The sequence below is a fragment of the Oryctolagus cuniculus genome, chromosome 8, assembly GCF_051225735.1.
Source record: "Oryctolagus cuniculus isolate XC-2025 breed Fujian yellow rabbit chromosome 8, ASM5122573v1, whole genome shotgun sequence".
NCBI classification, from domain to species: domain Eukaryota; kingdom Metazoa; phylum Chordata; class Mammalia; order Lagomorpha; family Leporidae; genus Oryctolagus; species Oryctolagus cuniculus.
This window is the reverse complement of record NC_142874.1, coordinates 32,882,236-32,897,400: the sequence shown is the minus strand read 5'-3', so window position 1 is coordinate 32,897,400 and position 15,165 is coordinate 32,882,236. Positions and strand designations below refer to the sequence as shown.

General features: G+C 54.2%; 1 protein-coding gene across 3 annotated transcripts in view; it reads left to right on the top strand.

The window, feature by feature from the left end:
* Positions 1-15,165, top strand: part of SH2D4A (SH2 domain containing 4A) — a 55,569-nt gene that overhangs the window by 14,378 nt on the left and 26,026 nt on the right. For 2 of the 3 annotated variants that reach the window (XM_051819905.3, XM_008267260.5), the window contains exons 3-4: positions 3,118-3,277; positions 4,457-4,628. In XM_051819905.3, the coding sequence (XP_051675865.1) occupies positions 3,118-3,277; positions 4,457-4,628 (332 nt within the window). The remainder of the gene's footprint in view (positions 1-3,117; positions 3,278-4,456; positions 4,629-15,165) is intronic. The other variant, XM_089302855.1, reaches the window with a different exon arrangement.

Below are 15,165 nucleotides of genomic sequence, written 5' to 3'. Positions count from 1 at the left end.
GGAGCCAAAGCCGGGTGGAACCCACGTGCTGTGACTGGGGCCACATTGGCCACACTCCGGCTCCTCCAGTCTTGTTAAGGAGGCAGCGTGGGTTCTCGCTGGCTGTGATTTCATCCCGCTTTGTGGCTTAAGTGCGGTACCGGGGCCTGCATTGGGATCCCTCAGCCAGCACTGTGCTGTGTGGCCCTCTGCTCTCCCGGCACAGCTTCCACCCGTGCCACATGCGTCCAGGAGGCTCCCGGTGCCCCTTTCGGCTCTGGCCAAGACCCATTTCTTCCTCCCCAACCTCTCATTTGTCATCTTCCCTGTGTCCAGCATCAAACCCGCTTCCTCTCTGTTTATCTACTTCTTATTTTCCCTCTGTCCTTCCAAAACTGTGTGTCCGTCCTCGGAATGCTCACTGGATGGCATAGCCGTCCCCTGTGGCTGTGATGTGTGTTCCGTGGCTTGCCTTGAACATGCCCCCTTCCACTTTGTGATTAGCGAATTGCTCAGCACCTGCCTGCTACCACTGGGGGCAGGCTCTCTGGGGGCAGGAGAGCTGACACCACATGTCCACCTGCAGCTGCCCTGGTGCAGTAGCAGTGCCTGAAGCCCGCCACCTGCCGCCTGGCTCTTTCTCTCCTGGGCTCCCGGTCACTTGCAGGGCAGCGGCCCGATTCCTTCCATCCCTTTGGGAGCTGCAGCACCTAGCCCAGCGTCTGCTTCCTAGGAGAAAGTCTGCCTCGACAACGAAGGCCTTCAGAGGCGTTTCCTGGTCACGGCGGCAGGCTGAGGATAGCGGGGCTCACACCCATCGCACTCCAGTGACATCCCCCCCCGCCACCGTCTCCAGCTTCCGGGAGCTGTGTGGCGCCCTGGAAGCTCCTGCAGCCTCTGCTTTCTGGGTCCGTTTCAGAGCCCACGGGGGGCCCAGGAGCACTCAGAGCTGAGATGGTCGCCAGGGCCACCCTGCCCATTGCGGAGCCCCTGGCTGGGTCCGACATTCGGCATCTACAGCTCTTTCTTCTTGTCCCAGGCTGCTCATTCTCTTCTCCCCACACGCCACATTCTCTGGTCCTCTCCTTCACCTCTCTCCTCTGCTCTTGGTTTCCCAGCCCTGTGCAGTCCAGTGCAATTCCGAGGTTTCTCTGCCCAGTCCCGAGCACAGCAAAGCCTTCTTCCCCCGAGGGCGCTGCTGCAGAACTCCTTGGCAGCTGGGTTAGGGCTGAGGGCCTGGGCCGCCTTGGTGCACGGCTGGGACTGCCAGGCCTTCTCTCGCCTCCCCTGGCTCTCTGCCTGCATCCTCTCAGGTGTCTTCCTGCTGGGAAGAGTGAGTGATGGACATCATGAAAATATGATTAGCTGCCCTGGAGGGTGTGATAAAGGGAGTTTTATGGGGTCTGACGGCTTTCTAAGGTTAATGAAGCGCTCAGAGCTAGAGCTCGCCCGGGCCAGTGCCAGGGTCCCTCCCCCGCTGGGGATCGCCTTCCCGCCTCATCAGGTGCCACTGTCCCTGTTCTTGGGGAAACAGTGTCAGGCCAGTGTCTCTCCGGATGCTACAGTCGAATCTTGAGACTGCTCATCCCCCATGTCCGAGTCTCTCCCCCAACTCCTGTTTTCTCTCTCTCACTTTCTTATGCTGCGGGAAGTGTCCCTGGCACTGAGATGATAACGCCAGCATAAAGAACGAGTCTGGGTTTGAGCAGCCAGTTTAGTAATGCGTCCTGAGTGCGTTGGTCAGTCTCTCCCCACTACAACGAACCTTCGAGCAGGCTGACTTCATAAAGCAAAGAGTTATTTTGGCTCCCAGTTCTGGCAGTGTGCAGTCTAAGATGGGACAGCCCCCTCCCCATGTCCCAGCCCTCACAGTGGGTGGGGAAGTGGGCCAGCCATACCCTATACGGAGACAGTCTCATAGGTGCTCTTGCAGTTCGTGTAAGGGGACAAGGCAGAGCCCTCGGTGGGTTTCCAACCCGAACAGCACAGCTGAGCTCATCCAACTACCAGTGCCCAGTGGCACACACCCAGCCCTACTGACTGGTGTGCAGTCTTGCCCAGACCAGCTGCGGGCCACTCCCCACCAGGAGTCTGGGTTCTTGGGAACTGTGCCTCTCAGCCCCTCCTGGCTACCCTGCACCCTCCCCGGGTTCAAGGGAGGGCCGCCTGAGTGGCCGTCTTTCAGGAGCTCGGCAGCCAGAGTGTAACAGGAGCCGTGAACAGGGTTACTGGAGGAGCTCTCTGTATCACCCTGCTGAACTCCTGCCCCGGGAGACAGGGGGCCGGGGCAGGCGTGGCGTCCCTGGCCGGCCTGCTGCCTGCACACACTTTGGTATGCTTTGTTTGCATGTGAGGAAATTGCTGGATTTATCCAAGCCACCCAGCCAGTAGGGGACAGGGCTAGATTCGAATGTCAGGTGGCCCAAGCCTCAGATGCTGCAAAACCAGTCAGGACGCTGGAGACCCCAGACTCTCGGGCAGCTGTGCTGTTCTGTGGTACAGGGAAAAATCTCCAGGACTTGAGGTTTTGGTGATAACCTGAACAGCGAGTGCTTTCTTCCCATCCCTGCTTCCTTGGGTACAGAGTAGACACATGGAGAAGTCATGCTCAGAGGTCTTTTTTTTAAGATTTATTTTATTTATTTGAAAGGCAGAGTTTCAGAGAGGAAGAGGGAGAGAGAGAGAGAGGTCTTTCATCCGTTGGTTCACTTGCCAGATGGCTGCAATGGTTGGAGCTGCGCTGATCCGAAGCCAGGAGCCAGGAGCTTCTTCCTGGTTTCCCACGGAGGTGCAGGGGCCCAAGGCCTTGGGACATCTTCTACTGCTTTCCCAGGCCATAGCAGAGAGCTGGTTCAGAAGTGGAGCAGCCGAGACTCAAACTGGCGCCCATATGGGATTCCAGCACTGCAGGCGGCAGCTTTACCTGCTATGCCACAGCGCCAGCCCCTACCAGAGGTCTAAACAGCCGTGACCATGGCAGTCCCCACTCACTGCCACCCGTGAGTGCCACTCATGCCAGGGCAGTTGCGAGTGCTTGAGCTCGTTTGCTCCCCAAGGACTCTCAGTGGTTCAGTGACGTGGACAGAGGAATGCATGACCCCAGATGTTTGCTCAAGCTGACGGCTGTTGCATTTGCAGAGAACGGCAAATCTGTGCACTGGAGACTGGGAGCCGATAAGGAAGTCTGGGTGTGGGTGATGGGCGAGCACCACCTGGACACGCCCTACGATGTGCTGTGCAACCAGATTGTTGCGGAGCGGGCGCGGCTGCAAGCCGAGCGGGACGCCGAGCAGCTCAGGTAGGAGACCAGCCGGGCTCACAGCATCCGGTGGGAGAGGGCAGTGGGCCTGGAGGTAACAGGTGTCACCCTGGGCACCTTCACCAATTCCCGGCATCCCCACGAGGGTCACTGCCAAGCCCGCTGCCTCACCCCGAAGCCTCCAGCCCTGACCTTCGTGGGTGTCCACTCCCTGCTGATGGTCAGGGCAGTGCAGGTCCACACAGCTGGGCATCAAGGATCTTCCAGGCAAGGCCTTGAGCAGACCACTGAAGCCTGAGGCTTCAGACAGGAAGATGGCTTAGACTGGAGTGATGGGGAAGCCAGGCCCTTTAAAAGATGGTGTCGGGGAGAACCGGGCCTTTACCCAACCCCCTGCTGCCAGCAGGGGCTGGGAAGCGGGCTGTAATTAAGGTGCCGGCAGAGGATTAGCCTCTGGTTCTCGTGCACAGAGGAGGTGAAATCGGAGCTGAGCCTGGAAAGAGCAGTAGAGCTTTTCAGGACAGCAGGCCAGGAAGGGAGGTGCAGGCCGAGGGCGTGAGACAGCCCCGCCTCGAGTGTGAGGGGTTCTCGGGGGAACGTGAGTTCTCCAGGTGTTTGGGGACTCAGGGGCTGAGCCCCAAGGAAGAGCAGACTAGGAGTCTAAGCCTTACTGCACAGGCAGGAGGAGGGGTTTCTTTTTTTTCTTTTCCTTTTTTAAAAGTTTATTTATTTTACTTGAAAGAGTTACACAGCGAGAGAAGCAGAGGCAGAGAGAGAGAGAGAGAGAGAGAGGTCTTCCATCCGCTGGTTCACTCCCCAATTGGCCTCAATGACCAGAGCTGCACCGATCCGAAGCCAGGAGTCAGGAGCTTCTTCCGGGTTTCCCATGCAGGGGCCCAAGGACTCGGGCCATCTTCTGCTTTCCCAAGCCATAGCAGAGAGCTGGACTGGAAGAGGAGCAACCGGGACAGAATCCGGCGCCCCAACCGGGACTAGAACCCGGTGTGCCGGCGCCGCAGGGGGAGGATTAGCCTAGTGAGCCGCAGCACCAGCCTCCTCCTATGAGAATTTAATTGATGACTCTGAAGCACCGAGGGCTTGATGTATAAAACATGGCCTGTTGGTGTTTTTCACGTAATTTGAAGGTGGACCTCTGCGTTGGAAATTCCGCCCACGTGCAAGAGTGTTTTAGATCATTTCACTTTCGTTTATCTTTAGAAAAGCTCAATCTGCAGAATTCCCCGGAAGCATGAGAACGAAATCCCAGCCCTCTGACCCGCCAACTCCGGGGACCCAGGAGGCACCCAGCACCTCTGAGAAAGCAACCCAGGAGGAGGGATCGGGGCAGGAAGTGCGCCCGGCGCCAGCCGTCGAAGCCGAGAAAATCCAGGTGAGTCTGGCGTAGCTGGCAGGAGGCAGCTGACCTGAAGCTGGGAGAGTCTGTAGCTGCTTGGTGAGGACTGGGAAGGACAATGGCCCCAGCCTCAACTTCCTTCTAATTTCTGGGGGTGGGGGATTGGCTCTGCGGATGGTTGATGGAACAGATAAAGCACCTTCGTTTTCTCCTGGGACGGAAGGGACAAAGGGAGAAGTCTCGGAATACAGTTGGACGTTGTTCAGGTATTTCCCGGGTCTTCCCGTGTTACGTGTCTTCTGTGACTGTCGGTACAACACTGTGAAGACTTCTGGCTCTGGGGCTGTGTGGTCTGCGTGGCAGCTGTCCCCGTGTGAATGGGCTCGGCTGGGTGGCCCTAGAACTTGGCTCACAGAGACGGTCAGAGCTGGATCTGGCACCTTCCTGATTCAGAGCGCGCTCTGTGAGTCTCCCTTTGGTGAGGGCTCCCAACACCAGGCCTCCAGGGCTTGCACATGTCTCTCTGTGACTGTGGGTGCCGTGTTTCCCCAGCACAGTACCGTGTTATACCCAGGATGGCTGTGAATTCTCGTACGGTTCAAGTGGGTGAAAAGGTGACTGGCATTTGCTCTTTAGGTACAGTCTGGAAGAACAATAAAAGTACTTGGGGTGGTGCAGTGCTGTGGTGGAGTGGGTAAAGCCGCTGTCTGCGGTGCCGGCATCCCATATGTGCTTTGGTTCGTGTCCTGGCTGCTCCACTTCCTACCTGGCTCTCTGCTATGGCCTGGGAAATCAGTAGAAGATGGCCCGGGTCCTTGGGCGCCTGCACCCGTGTGGGAGACTCGGAAGAAGTTTTTGGTTCCTGGCTCCTGGCTTCAGATTGACTCACCTCCGGCCATTGCAGCCAACTGGGGAGTGAACCAGTAGTGGAAGACCTCTCTCTCTGCCTCTCCTTCTCTCTCTGTGTAACTGTGACTTTCAAATAAATAAATACATCTTTAAAAAAATAGTACATGAGGGGACTTCAAAGAGTTCATGGAAGAATGGCACTGAAAGTATGAGTCTTTTGGTGCAAAGGAGTTTTTTTCATGATATATGGAATATGCATGCTACGAAAAAGCTGTGTGAATTTAAATTATTTTTCATCAAAATGTACTCAATCTTTTCATTTTTTTCCATGAACTAAAAAAAATTTTTTTTAATTTATTGGAAAAGCAGAGAGACAGAGATCTTCATCTGTTGGTTCAATCCCCAAATGCCTGCAACAGTTGAGACTGAACCACCCTGAAGACAGGTCTCCCATGCAGGAGGCAGGGACCCACCCACGTCCATCACCGCTGCCTGCCAGGGTGCACGTTATCAGTAAGCCCGTTCAGAAGTGGAGGAGCTGGGCCTCACATCCAGGCCCTCTGATACGGGATGTGGGCATTCCTAGCAGCTCTTACCCACTCAGCTCATCTCCGCGTGAACTTGCTGAAGTACTCTTGCCTTGCCAGTGACCTAATTCTGCCAGGAATTTAATCACACCGAGAATCGGCAGTGAGGATCTGCCGTGGTTTGACTTCGGTTCAGGTCTCTGGCCCTGCGGTGGCTGTGCTGTCAACTTCTCTGAGCTTGAGAGGTGGAGCATGGTTCTCCGACCTGTCCACTTCACAGGGCCTGGCAGTGCTCTCACAGCCGTCGTGGGCGAGGGTTATTACATGGGAGAGCACCTGCCAAGTGCCTCAGTTAATCCTCACAACAAAGGTACGACTGGAGACTGCACTTGTCCACTTTACAGATGAGAATACTGAGCTGAGGTGTGGTTAAGCAGCCTTGTTTTCTAACCCAGGTCTGCAGGAACCCCTGGGCCACTCTTGGATTGATGGCTCCTTAAGAATATGCAGGAGGGGCCCATGGTGTGGCATAGCAGGTAAAGCCACCACCCGCAGTGCCGGCATCCCATAGAGGTGCTGGTTCCAGTCCCGGCTGCTCTCTCTCCCTCTCTCTCTGCCTCTCCTTCTCTCTCTGTGTAACTCTGACTTTCAAATATATAAATAAATCTTTTATTTTTTATTTTTTAAAGATGTATTTTATTTATTTGAAAGAGTTACAGAGAGAGGTAGAGACAGAGAGAGAGGTCTTCCATCCGCTGGTTCACTCCCTGATTTTCTGCAATGGCTGGAGCTGCGCCAATTTGAAGCCAGGAGCCAGGAGCTTCTTCCAGGTCTCCCACATGGGTGCAGGGACCCAAGGACTTGGGCCATCTTCCACTGCTTTCCCAGGCCACAGCAGAGAGCTGGATTGGAAGAGGAGCAGCCAGGACTAGAACAGTGCCCATTTGGGATGCCGGTGCTTCAGGCCAGGGCTTTAACCCGCTGTGCCACGGTGCCGGCCCCATAAATAGATTTTTTTTTTTTTAACAGGCAGAGTTAGACAGAGAGAGAGAGACAGAGATAAAGGTCTTCCTTTTCCGTTGGTTCACTCCCCAAATGGCCGCTATGGCCAGTGCGCTGCGGCCGGCGCACTGTGCTGATCCAAAGCCAGGAGCCAGGTGCTTCCTCCTGGTCTCCCATGCGGGTGCAGGGCCCAAGCATTTGGGCCATCCTCCATTGCCTTACCAGGCCACAGCAGAGAGCTGGACTGAAAAAGTAACCAGGATAGAATCCGGCGCCCCAACCGGGACTAGAACCCCTGGTGTCGGCTCCACAGGCAGAGGATTAGCCAAGTGAGCCACAGCGCTGGCCTCCGTAAATAAATCTTAAAAAAAAAAAAATATGTAGGAATATGCAGATGCCTTAGAAAGGGCTACAAATATGAGGCTTGAATATATGGCCTACAATTGTAAAACTGGGTTTCCACTCCAGGGTCAGCCCTGGAAACTTTCCCCATATGGCTAGGGAGGCCTCTGAGCTTTCTCAGGCCTGCTTTGCACTCGGCACATTTAACACCAAATTCCGTCCCGCCAGCTCTCTTTGTAACACCCCTAATATGAAGAAATACCAGCAACAAATGCCTTAAAGAGCATAAAATATGCGCACTTGAGTTTGTGCTTGAGTTACAATACTTTCCTTGCAAAAAGGTGCGTTTTGTTTTGTTTCTTGTCAAAGCACAAGATTAAACCAGAAGCTAAAATCGATGCCAGAGGGGAGAGGTGTTACTCCAGAGAGATGGCTGCCAGCCGGTCCCAAAGGGAGAGACGGGGCAGGAGAAAGTAAAGGTGGGGTACCAGGAGTACAGAAATGAATGGCGGAGGGTTTTCCGTGTCAGAGAGGTGCCCTGGGGTCCCCCATGGTGTTTGAGGAAGTTCGCTCTGATGGCAGGACACACAGGCTGCCAGGTGGTCTTCTCGGCTAGGGCAAGCGTTTACACAGAGAGCATGGCGTATTGCTTGTACAATTGACTTCATGGCAGATTGAATTGAGATTCCTTTAAAAGGCAGAGTGCCAGAGAGAGAGGGAGAGGCAGAGATCTCCCATCTGCTGGTTCACTCCCCAAATGCCTGCAGCATTTGTGCCTGAGCCAGGCTGAAGTTAGGCACCAGGAGCTCCATCCAGGTCTCCCACACAGGTGGCAGGAACCCAAGTACTTGGGCCATGGTCTGCTGCCTCCAAGGCACATTAGCAGGGAGCTGAATTGACTTGAACCCACATGGGATTTGGATGTCCCAAGTGTGCGGCTTAGCCTGCTGTACCACAATGCCTGCCTCTTATCTATGTTTTTATTGTGAGCTCTGTATGTGTTACTGTAGGGGGTTGAATGGTGTCCCCCTAAATTCGTGTCTATCCAGAACCTCGGGGTGTGAGCTTGGAAACAGGCCTTAGCAGATGTCAGCCAGGATCTCCAGAGGAGATCGTCCTGAGTTTAGCAGTGGCAGGTGGGGTCCTCCCCTAGAGCTTTGCTGGCACTGTGGTCTCAGCCTGCTGGCCTACAGAGCTGGGAGAGAGTAACTCTCTGTTGCTGTCTTAAAGATGCATTTATGTATTTGAAAGAGTTACAGAGGGAGAGACAGAGACAGAGCGAGAGGGAGAAATCTTCCATCCACCAGTTCACTCCCCAAATGACCACATTGGCCACGGCTGGGTCAAGCTAAAGCTAGGAGCCAGGTGCTTCTTCTGTGACTCCCATGTGGGTATCAGGGGCCCAAGCACTTGGCCCATCTTTTGCTGTTTTCCCTGGAGTATTAGCAGGGGGCTGGAGCAGAAGTGGAGCAGCCAGACACAAACCAGTGCCCATATGGGATTCTGGCATTGCAGATGGCAGCTTAACCCACCACGCCTCAGCCCTGGCCCCCTCTGTTGTATTATGTCACCAACTTTGGCAATTTGTCACAGCGGCCCTAGGATTAAGTGGGGTGGGGGCAAGGCCACAGAGCAGGGTCTTGTAGATGACTTTGTATTTTGACCCTTTTGCCAAGAGCAATTGGAATTTGTCAGTGGATTGTTAAGGACAAGATTGGTTGGCCTGTTCAGATTTGTATTTTAAAAGTGCCTGATTGTTCTTTTTTAATTAATTAATTAATTTGAGAGCTACAGATAGAGAGAAGGAGAGACGGAAAGATCCTCCATCCTCTGGTTCACTCCCCAGATGGCCGCAATGGCCAGAGCTGAGCTGATCCAAAGCCAGGAGCCAGGAGTTTCTTCTGGATCTCCCACATGGGTGCAGGGGCCCAAGCACTTGGGCCATCTACTGCTTTCCTGGGCCATAAGCAGAGAGCTGGATCGGAAGAAGAGCAGCTGGGATGTGAACTGGTGCCCACCTGGGATGCTGGTGCCACAGGTGGAGGCTTAGCCAACTGGGCCACAGTGCCATTCTGGGGTCAGGGTGGATGAAGGACCAAGGTTTCTAAGTGTGGCTGCTGGGAGTGTGGGAGTGTCCCAGTGTGAGGAGGGGCTGGTGTGAAGGGAGAGAAGGGGTCTCGTTGAGACACGCAGAGGATTCGTGCTTTCCTGCGGTGGTGGTGGATATAAGCTGGTCTTGTCTACAAGGACAACATGCAGAGGACGTGGAGTTCCCACGCTTTTCTCCTGTAGTCACGAGGGTACTTGAAAAGCTCCTGGCAAGTACAATTAAAAGATACATTTATTTTGGCTCAATTTTTTTTTTAAAAAAAATCCACACCTAATTTTTCATACTGTGCATTTTCCATGAATCTTTTGAAGGCTGCCTTATATTTTATTTCACATTCACTTCCTAACACCCTTGGAGGGGACACCATACAACCATGAACGAGCATTTCTTTTGCATAGGTGAAGAGACGAATATTCACAGAGATTACTCGATTTGTCCCCAAGTGAGAGCGACAGAGCTCTCATTCTTGGAATCGGCTTTCATTCCCACTCTCATCCCCATCTTCAGAACAGGATTCACCCCCTTCCCCAGGCCTTCTCCTGGATGATAACTCGGGTGGGAAACCAAGAGAGAGCTGCCAGACCCACCCAGCAGGTCTCTGAAAGGCAATTCGGGTTGGCTCCAAGTTTCGGCCATCATTTATTTAAACTGTAGTCTCTAGGGGCTGGCACGGTGGCACAGTGGGTGTGGCTGCTGGCAGGGCCGGCATCCTGTGTCGGAGTGCTGGTCCGAGTCCTGGCTGCTGTTCCTGTTCCAGCTCCCTGCTAAAGAGCCTTGAAAAGCAGCAAAAGATGCGCAAGTCCTTGGGCCCATGCCACCAACGTGGGAGAGCAGGGTAGAGTTCTGGTTGCTGGCTTTGGCCTGACGTGACCCTGGCATCTGTTGTGAACCAGTGATACAAGATACTTCTCTCTGAGGTGCGATGATAAACCCTGTCTGAGTACCTCTGGGACGATTTAAAGAGCGTTCAGTCTTCCAGGATTGTCCTCAGGATTCCAGGAAAACCAGCTCTGGATGGGCTGACGTAAAGTAGTCTTACTCGATTTGCAGTGCATTTCCACACGGCGGGTCATCCCCAGAACCCGTACCCCATAATCTGATAAAGGACGTTAGACCTAACACAAAGCTCTCTTGACTACAGGCTGGTCTGGTCCAGAATCTGCCAGGGGCAGGCTTTTAGCCAGCTGGTTAAAATGCCCATGTCCTGTGTCACAGTGCCTGCGTTCGACTCTTTCTTTCTGCTGACATGTGCCCTGGGAGGCCGCGGTGATGACTCACGTGGTTGGGGGCCTACCCCCCCCCACCCCCATGGGAGACCTGGATTGAGTTCCAGCTCCCAGCTTCAGCCCCAGCCAGTGCAGGCATTTGGGAAGTGAGCCAGCAGATGGAAGGCTTCTGTCTCTCCCTCTCTCTGTCACTCTGCCTTCTAAAAAATCTCAATCTACCACGATGAGAGCTCTGTCTCTGTCCCTCTCTCTGTGTCACTCACCTTCTCTCTCTCTGCCTCTCAAATAAGTAAATGAACTTTAAAACGAGATAAAGTAGAATCCCCTGAGGGTTACAGAGAATGGGTGAGTTCAATTCAACCCACATGTTGGTGTGTGTAGCATGGTGGGAGCTCCCGGAGCAGTTGGTCCTTGTCAGGGGCCAGTGCTTCCAGGAATGCTGTGTGCAGGCAGTGACTGGGGTGTCCCAGTGGGCCTGAGTAGAAGTCAGGGTAAATCCCACGGTTTTGAGTAAGTTGAAATCAGGTGGTTTTGGTGAACAGGTGCATTTGCGTCCGAGATGGACACGGGGGCGTTGGTGGCGCGGTGAGGCCTCTGATGTTCTAGGTGACGCTCGCGTGTAGCCCTGAACGGCTCTCAGAGGACTTCACGCAGCCTGAGGCAGTGGGGAGCATATTTTTATTCCCGTCCAGGTCTAGGACAGTGGTTTGTGCAAAGTCCCAGACAGCAGGGGGAAAGGGGAGAGGGGGATGAGGAAGCGGGGGAGGGAAAGGACCACGGCCAACGGCCTGGCAGCTGGGGCCAGTCTGAGTGACACCAGCCTCACCTGCCACTCCGCTCTCGGTGTGCCCCGGTCACCTGCTCACCTGCACCGTGATGGCACTGTCTGTGCAGCGGGGGCTGGTGTCGGCTCCAGCCGGGCGAATCGCAACTGTTTTCTCATCTACTAGAGCTGGACCAAAAATCCCTGCCTTGTTTTACTCATAGGTTTTTTAGTTAAAAAAAAAAATTACAGGAAATAATGTATTTGTAAATGCTTTGAATATCAAAGATTTCAATACCGATCTAAGGGTTTTTTTTAAAGATTTTTTATTTATTTATTTGAGAGGTAAAGTTAGAGAGAGAGAGAGAGAGAGAGAGAGAGGTCTTCCATCTGCTGGTTCACTCCCCAAATGGCTGTAATGGCTGGATCTGGGCCATTCCAAAACTGGGAGCCAGAAGCTTTTTCCTGGTCTCCCACGTAGATGCAGGGGCCCAAATTCTGGGGGATTTGGGAATTCCACAGCTTTCCCAGGCCATAGCAGAGAGCTGGATGGGAAGTGGAGTAGCCGGGACTCGAACTGGCGCCCATATGGGATGCCGGCACCGCAGGTGGAGGATTAACCTACTGCACCATAGTGCCGGCCCCTAAGGGGTTATTATTATTATTTTTGTGAAGTTTATTTCTTTATCTGGAGGTAAAGGTTAAGAGTTAACACCCATTGAGAGAGAGAGAGAGCGAGGGAGAGAGAGTTTCCTTCTGCTGGTTCACTCCCCCAAATGTCCACAGCAGCTGGGTTTGGACCAGGGCTGAAGCCAGGATCTGGGAACTCAACCCAGGTCTCTGGGGAGCTGAAGCCAGAAGCCAGAACTGGGACTGGAACCACGGCCCTCTGATGGGGGACACAGTCCTCCCAACTGGTGTCTTAACTGCTAGGTGAGATGCCCACCCCTTTTCAGGTTTTATAGAAGAGATGCTGAGTGTGCTCCGTGGTGTTCACGGGGGTCTTCAAAGCGTTCATGGAAGACGCAGGGTGTGAAAAAGCTGCCCGGATTGCAGATTCCTCGCCCGTACTAATTGAACTTCATCTTTTAGCTCTGTCTTTCCACTGAGTTTTTGACATCCTCACCTAATGCCCCCCGGAAGGGTTTGGGGTGACACTGTCTCCTAGAGAGTTTTGGGTTTCAGAATACTCAGTAAGGGAATGCTAGCCTCAGGTCATTTTGTGAGCTATTGGTGATATGATGAGAGTGAGTACTTGGAGGAACTGGACTTTCACCCTGCTTTGTCTCTGTAGGCCCTCCTTTTCCTAATCTATAAAACGGGAGACTTTCTAAGCTGTTTTGTAGCCGCAGAGCCCATGCCTGCAGCTGGGGCAGACGTCACTAATCGATCGCAGCACTCTCTCCTGTGGGCCAGGCATGAGCTCACATCCTGGCCATCACAGTGCTCAGGCAGCTGCTGGAGGTTGTAGCGCTTGCTCTGGGGATGGGTTCTGTTTGCTGAGATGGCTCCTCCTGAGTCTCCTTCCAGCTCTGAGCACTGGGCTCCCAGCCCGCAGCCACGCCGCATGACCTGAGGAAGCCTCAGTGGATGAGCCGCGGGGTGAGAGCTGGACTTCCGTTTGCCAGGTGCAGCTGAGCAGGAGTACGAGGTGCCAGGCTTGGATGGACTCAACTCATCTCTGCAAACCACAGTCTGTGTTCTCCAGCCGGGTGGCAGATGTCCTCGTGTGACTTTCTTCTTGTCACCACCCTCCACCCCAGACTCTGGACATCTCTCTTGGCCCACCTGATGGTCTCACACACAGGCTGTAGACAGCTGGGCCCGGCCTTGGGGTTGTCACCAGGAACTGGACCCGGCCTTGCAGGGGGTGGATTCTGGGGTTGTAAACAGGACACTCAGCTGCCCAGCTGCTGGATTTGCACATGGACATAATATTTTATACCTTTGTGACTCGAGTTGCCTGTGTGTGAGCCGGTGGCGTCATCCAAGGAAATCCCTCGCAGAACAGTGGAAGAGTTGCTGCTCCGCCCTTAGAGCCCCGAGAAGCAAGCCTGGAGCCCCGAGGAGGTGGCTGTGCCCGTGCCTCGGCGCCCCTGCTCAGGGCATCCTTCTCACACACTCAGGGTGACCGCTGCAAGGGGTGTTTGACATTTTCATTTTACAGAGTCACTTCCCGTAATCACCTGCCTGGTTAGGTGTCGGGTTCCTGGAAAGAGTGGTGCTGATGGAGTAGAAGACTGCGCATCTGGGACCTGTGCTGTGGCACAGTGGGTTAATCCTCCGTCTGCAGTGCCGGCATCCCATATGGGCGTCGGTTTGAGTCCCGGCTGCTCCACTTCTGGCCCAGCTCTCTGCTATGGCCTGAGAAAACCATAGAAGATGACCCAAGTCCTTGAGCCCCTGCACCTGCGTGGGAGACCTGGAAGAAGCTCCCGGCTCTTGGCTTCAGATCAGCACAGCTCAAGCGGCCAATTGGGAAGTGAACCGTGGATGGAAGACCTCTCTCTCTCTCTCTGCCTCTCCTCTCTCTGTGTAACTCTTTCAAATAAATAAAATAAATCTTAATAAAAAAAAACTAAAAAGAAGACTGTGCATCTGGGGATGGAATTTCTGTCGCTACAGGCAATGTGACAAGGGACTGCCTCCTCTATAAAATAGTGGTGAGGCTGGCATGGTGGTGGAGAGGGTAAAGACACCACCTGTGACGCCGGCATCCTATGTGGGCACCGGTTCGAGTCCTGGCTGTTCCACTTCTGCTCCAGCTCCCTGCTAATGGCCTGGGAAAAGCAGCAGAAGATGGCCCAAGTCCTTGGGCCCCTGCCACCTTCGTGGGAGATCCCAGTGAAGCTCCTGGCTCCTGGCTTCAGCCTGTCCCAGCCCCAGCTCTTGTGGCCATTTGGGGAGTGAACCAGCAGATGGATGATATCTCTCTTTTCCTCTCTCTCAGTTACTCTGACTTTCAAATAAATAAATCTTTTGTAAAGTGTTATTAAAATAGAGGTTAGGCCGGCGCCGCGGCTCACTAGGCTAATCCTCCACCTTGTGGTGCCAGCACACCAGGTTCTAGTCCCGGTCGGGGTGCCAGATTCTGTCCCTGGTTGCCCCTCTTTCAGGCCAGCTCTCTGCTGTGGCCAGGGAGTGCCGTGGAGGATGGCCCAAGTGCTTGGGCCCTGCACCCCATGGGAGACCAGGATAAGTATCTGGCTCCTGCCATCGGATCAGCGCGGTGTGCCGGCTGCAGCGCGCTGGCCGCGGCGGCCATTGGAGGGTGAACCAACGGCAAAAGGAAGACCTTTCTCTCTGTCTCTTTCTCTCACTGTCCACTCTGCCTGTCAAAAAAAAAAAAAAAATAGAGGTTGTATTTAGCAGCACTGTTCTTTTACAAAAGCAGCTGAGAACCGGTGGGAAGCAGCTTTGCCAGGTGTCATCTGCTGGACACAGCAGCTGGTGTCCCCTGAAGATGCTGTTCGCAGCCCAGCCCAGCCCAGCCTGGGAGCTTCTCACTGTGTAAGAGCTGGAGGCAGTGAGGGGCTGGCTGCTGTGTCCTAGCTGGGGACGAGGCCTCAGGACTGTCCCTGTCAGAGCTCAGCAGGTGGATTTTACTCTGCCAAGCTGTTGCCTGCCCCAGAATATCCGCTTTGTCCTTATTTCCGTCTGTGGTGATGGCAGCCGAGCGAATCGGACACGATGCTCTGATTAATATCTCCCCAGGGTGTGGTGGCTCCTGGGTGGTCACGGGGACCCTCCTGGT